General features: G+C 31.5%; 1 protein-coding gene across 2 annotated transcripts; it reads right to left on the reverse strand.

Annotated features, from left to right (window-relative positions):
• Window positions 1-1,499: 1,499 nt before the first annotated feature.
• LOC102680770 (trypsin-7-like) lies at window positions 1,500-5,626 on the reverse strand. Of its 2 annotated transcripts, XM_006621264.2 has the most exons (7): window positions 5,141-5,626; window positions 4,234-4,344; window positions 4,055-4,164; window positions 3,816-3,954; window positions 2,642-2,755; window positions 2,389-2,572; window positions 1,500-2,010 (listed from the first exon to the last, which is right to left on the reverse strand). In XM_006621264.2, the coding sequence occupies exons 1-7, from the start codon at window positions 5,276-5,278 to the stop codon at window positions 1,907-1,909; spliced, it is 900 nt and encodes a 299-aa protein (XP_006621327.2). In that variant the 5' UTR covers window positions 5,279-5,626; the 3' UTR covers window positions 1,500-1,906. The 2 variants fall into 2 exon arrangements, with proteins under 2 accessions (XP_006621327.2, XP_031369061.1); XM_031513201.1 differs by having other exon boundaries at window positions 2,389-2,755.
• Between the last annotated feature and the right edge of the window lie 309 nt (window positions 5,627-5,935).

A 5,935-nucleotide genomic window follows, 5' to 3' on the forward strand; every position in this document is an offset into this window, starting at 1 on the left:
TTAAAATACTCACCGAGAATTGCTCCAACGATTTCGCCGATCTCCTCGATATACACGAGGAAGATCGGTCGAATTACCGTTGTAAATACTTTATGGAAAACGATTTGCTTGATGCTTTCCGTATAATTTCGATATAGACGTCGTCGTTGCAATTTCTGTTCGTGAATTGGTAATGGAGGAATCTTTTATTATGTTCGTTTCTATATTTAATTTTTCTTTATTCTTTTTTATCTTTTTTTTGCATTATTTCAATAACGATGGAAATCACTTTGATTGTTGTAATTTGACAGATCGAATCATTATGATTCTTTTTATATTTTTCTGTGTAAAAGAAAAAATAAAATAGAAAAAGGGATGATTTAATTATATTAAAAAAAAATGAAAAATAGATAAACTATTTATTCAATTGCTTGAAATCTTTAAAGTGAAATTATATGGAATATATTTTACTTCCTTTCGTTTCTTTCTTTATTATTCTTCTCTAATTAATTTAAATCTGCAGCTTATTTCATTTCTATTCAACATTCTCTACATCGATCCAACAACAGCAATAACTCGACGTCAAACGCAATCCAATGGAAATAATAACAAATCGTATTTCATATCTTTATTTTCGCTTCTTTTTTATTGTCTTGTCTTTTTCTCGATAATTAACATTCAACGTCATTCTAACTGTCCAAGGAAGTGATAATCACACGGTGATTTATTTCACAGGTTTTCGCGTGCCTGTAACCAGGCTTGAATATAACCACGAGATCACGGAATAAAAATAACCAGTCGAAAGAACCAGTGACAGAAAAGTTATTGGATCGTGTCTGCGATTTAATAGGATTATTGCAATGGCCAGTCGAAAGCTATCAGCTCACGGTGCGATGTCTCGAGGAGGCTCGAAATTAAACATCTCTCTCTCGCTCTGTCTCTTTCCCTTTCCTTTTCTATTCCATTCCAATGTCGTGTTGGGTAACTTTTCTCCCCTGTTTTATATTGATTTCTATCGATTTCATCGCACAAAAGCAATCGATATTTTATATACTTTTCTCAGAATAAATCGGCTTTACACGAGAGAATGTTTAAAATATTGTATTTTCTTCCATTTCTATTATTTTGAGCATTTTTGATAAGATTCACAATTCCACTGATCGTATATTAAAAAAAAAAGATATTAATTATATTAATCTATTATTTGTTGTATAAAAAAATATATGATAAATAATACATTCTGATGTAATAATTCTTTAAGCTTTCTTTATTTCTTCTGTTAATATAAACATGATTTATAATTTTTATCTAAATAGTTTCACATGCTAAAATTTGCGAAACTATATATAAATGATAATATGGAATTTTTTATTTCAAAACATTCTTGCTTCTTAATAATTACAACTTCAATTTTTTAAAAATTTTGATAAATATCAACAATTAGTTTATTAATTAATTATACAAATAATACGGATAAAGTAAATACAATTAATCTGTCGTATCTGTCGTACATGCATTTAATATCACATATTCTTATTGTAACTATGCTTAAATCCTTATAACGAAATTCCAAATAATTTCAATATTCCTTTCTCTTCTTACTTGCAAATTATGCTTCCTATAGTTCTTCACGAAAGTAGACAGAGAACAAAGAGACAAGTTACACATTTTATACGATTATATCACATATTTCGAATAGAATACATTTATTTCCCTTGTAAAGTTAATATACATTTCCTCCAATATTTTAGCATATATTTAAAATTCAAGACGATCCGTAGACTGTTCAACATGCGACTACAAGGAATATATATAGAAATTCAAAGTTCTTTGAGAATATTGTAAAGGAAGACGCATTGTAATGTAGGAAGTATTACATAGAACCTATAATGCATCCCAAGTCGCTCAATAATCCTCAAATAAGGAATCAAAGTGTACCGGTTACATTGGTGATCCAATCTTTCACTTCCGCTATGGCTGTGAAAACGGTTGGATACTGCCATTCACAAGATCGACTCCAAGAGGTAATACCTACAACATCGTCCATGATTGAATATTCAAATAAACCACGATTGTTATAATTATCCACCTTTCAACAATGATTTATCGCGAATATATCGAGTCCTCTGCTAATTTTTCTATTTGATACTAATGAAAAATTATAATTTTACTACTAATAATTTCTTTTACAATTTTTGCACTCTTTAATTACTTCAAACTTTTGATCATTAATTCACAGAATTAAAAATTTAGAATCACTAACTATTTATAATATTTTCAGATAATCTTTCTGACAAGCGATCGATAATAAATTTTATTATATTTATAATTAATTTCTAAAGTTTTTATAGTATGATATATATAAACGAACGAGAGAAATAAAATTTTAATGAGTAATTAAAATTTCACCGAATAACGCGCCCTGAAAAATAAGAGGCGATCCGGAATCCCCGATGCAGGGTCTAGCGGTGTCCGATAAGGCGCAAAACATCCTGTTTGTTAATAAGTCACCATCGCTTGCTTCCTCGCAATCCCGGTTATTAATTTTCCGCATCGTGGTGTACAAAAGTTCGTTCGAGACTGGACCTAATAACTGTGATAAATAATCGTGTTTGTATGCGAAACCTAGCTCTACCCGAAATATCTTCGCGCAGGTTCTTACCCTGGATGCACCCCAGCCGAGAACCAGAACCAGGGAATCGTCGTCTATCATCGAATGCGTTTTAGGCAATTTGATGGGTTGTTTCGTGTTGTCGTACGTTATCCTGTCGGAGAGCTGCGGCCGATGTCAGAAGAAATATTACCGTATACGTTACGATAAATAATAAATAGTGAATATAATCGATCGATTTATTTATAGGCGAGATGGAACAAATATTTCGCGCGTTATGTAATTTCTTTTATTGCCTGAATTTCCTGTTTGAGATTAAGGTTTATTTGAAATCGATCAATTTCACTTTTTTTTTATCGTAGTAATAGTTGAAGAAAATTAAAAAGATAGATTAGAGAATTAGAGTGGATATGAAATAATTTGAATATTTTGAATAATAATAATTTTGAATAATAATAATAATAATAATAAATAATTGAATATTTTACGACGGATTTTAATTTTTTAAAATGTCTCCTGTTAAACGATATTAAATATCATTTCTTGATTATTATTAAATTAAATTGAAAAATTGAATTAACGAACGTAAATAAAATAATTTATCAGCAATTGGTAAATAGTATTTTTAGTTTTTCTTTTTGACAATAATTAATGAAATATTTTTGCAATAGAGATATCAAAAGAAGAATTGTACTTGATACAAAAATTTATATTTAGCAGAAATTTAGCCTTATTAAGAATTCATGATAAAAAAAAAGTGAATTACGAAATAAGAAATCCCTGATGACAAATATTGACAAATATGAACGAATGTGAAAATATATATTTTCTTGTTGAAAAAAAATACGACAAATATTTGACGAATATAGAAACGAACAAATATATAAATTTCACTTGTATCACAGAACATAGTTGCATTTCACATTACGTTTATCATAACATTTGCATACTAATAATTAGATTCGAACATGAAATATATAGAATCTATCAAAAAAAAAAAACTTCACTTCATTAGAAAAATATAAAAAATACTTTTTTGCAAACATCCAAAAGCTAGACACTTATACACTTTTCCGAAAATGCGTAGCTCCGTTTATTAATTAAACCTTTCGGTGTTTTCAACGATCGTCTCGAGAACTTCACGACAATTGCGACAGGCCACTAAATGCTCTCTCTCTGAAGCAGACAGACACGCACGGTAACGAGACAAGCGAGAACGTATTACCTCAACGAGGCCGACGTCGTAGTCGTAATTAATTGCGTTAAAGGCGGGATGAATCGCGACGCTTTGGACACCATAATTGTCACCGCCCTCGTAATAACGCGACGTGCCCGCCCTCACGTGGAACGGCTTCGCTTGTACGCTGCAAAAAGAACGACAAAAAAAAAAAAAATACGCAATCGAGATGCGTACACAAATCGCGTGTACACGGAGATTGTTCAAACACGATGCATTAATCTTGCCTGAGAGCGCACTGCGCCGATGTTATTATCCACTTTTCCCCGACGATACCACCGCCGCAGAAATGCTCGACTTGGTGACCGAAAAACGTTCCATTGTTCTGCAACGAAACCTGGGACGAGAGGCAACGATTTTCCAAATGTCAAATCGAGCGTGAAGATCGATCGCACGTTATACTAACCACAAATGGATATTCCTCTATGGAGGCCGACTCCCCTCCGATAATCCTGGGTCCTACGAGTCCCGGAAATCTAGCTGACTTCGAGACGATTCTTTCTCGATAATCGCCTGTGCGACATTCAAATCAGGCGAATCGTTTAATGCGGTTCCCTCTCGATATCGATCGGTTAATCAAATTAAGTTTATTCCTTCTCTCTCACTCTCTCTTAATTTTATTGATCGCGGGAGGAGTAAGTTTGGATGAGTTGAAAAGTGTTTTTTTTTTTCTTTTTTAGTGGAGAATTCGAGAAATAAAATAATGGATGAACTGTTTTCGAAAAAAAAAAAAATTGCCTCTCTCCTCTGGTCGGTGGTAAAATTAAACGTGGAAAAATTAGTTTCTGAATCAAATGAATTTTATACGTGCCGCGAGGGATTTAAAGCTGTTATTTTTCTTTCTTTTAACACATTTTCAAATATATTTTTTAATTTTCCATTCTTATCTTTGTTAATTATAACGCTTTTTCTTCTTTGTGAAATTCATATTAAATGATTGTTACGTATTTCAATATAATCGATGTAGTCAAACGCGTTAATTTACCATCATCACATTCCTACATCTACGTTTATAATAATTTTCAACTTTCTATTTTATACAGGATGTCCCATTTGATTTTGATACCTTGATTTTCTGAATAATAATAATTTTTAAGTACATATTAATATTTCTTTTTATAGAAAATATCGATTGATGTATCCAGAAATATATGTATACATAATTCCACTCACGAAAAATAATAATAATATCTTCTCCTCAACTTTTTACCAAAGTAATAATATTGAGAAAATTAACACGTCAAAATTAGGCGAGACATTCTGTACACCATACAAATGTATATTTAATACATTTAATCACAAAACAAGGTCTCACCATGGCGGGAAACCGCGCAAAGTATGGATGAACTGGAGAGCACCAAGAACAGCAATGCTTGCATCGTGGCCACGTTTGAGGTCATCGAGGGAACCGGGTGTTCTTTATAAACCCGCAAAACACGTAATTTCTGCATAAACAATTTGTTGGCGGGATTACTGCCACTATCTTTCTCTCTTCCACTTATCGGCAAGATGCTAATGCTTTTAAGGCTATGACATTAAGGGCTAAATCGTCTCTCGTATATAAATATATTTTCAACTGTGCGCCGTACAGTTGGAAAATGGCTCAAGATATTAAGATAAAGTCGGAAAGCAATTAAGTGGCCAGCGTGTCGCAACAGAGTCATAAATTGAACGCTTCCTTAGAATTTAGCCGCTTAATAAAATTCAAAATACGAAATAATGCATATAATTCGCTTAATCTAATTACCCTTTAAGCCCTGAATTATGTAGCTGATATATATATATGTATATATATATAGTTATATCTTATCCTTCTTATTATAAAACTAAACGTATATTTGATATCGCAACTGTACGTGATAGAAGACTTTAAGAAGACGATATATAATTCTTCTTCTAATCTGAGAATGTTTAATTAAACGAAAGAATAATTTAACATTGATTAAAATAACAGTAATAAAATAATATGTGGTATAAATAAGAATAATAATGCAATATAGATAAGTAGGGAATATAAATATTAAACAATAATAATAAAGGAATTAAACAAGTGTATCCGGTATAATCTTTCTCTCTGTTTTAAATTTTCATCTACCTTGTTTCATTTG

This window comes from Apis dorsata, unplaced genomic scaffold (genome assembly GCF_000469605.1).
Source record: "Apis dorsata unplaced genomic scaffold, Apis dorsata 1.3 scaffold_621, whole genome shotgun sequence".
Lineage (NCBI taxonomy): Eukaryota > Metazoa > Arthropoda > Insecta > Hymenoptera > Apidae > Apis > Apis dorsata.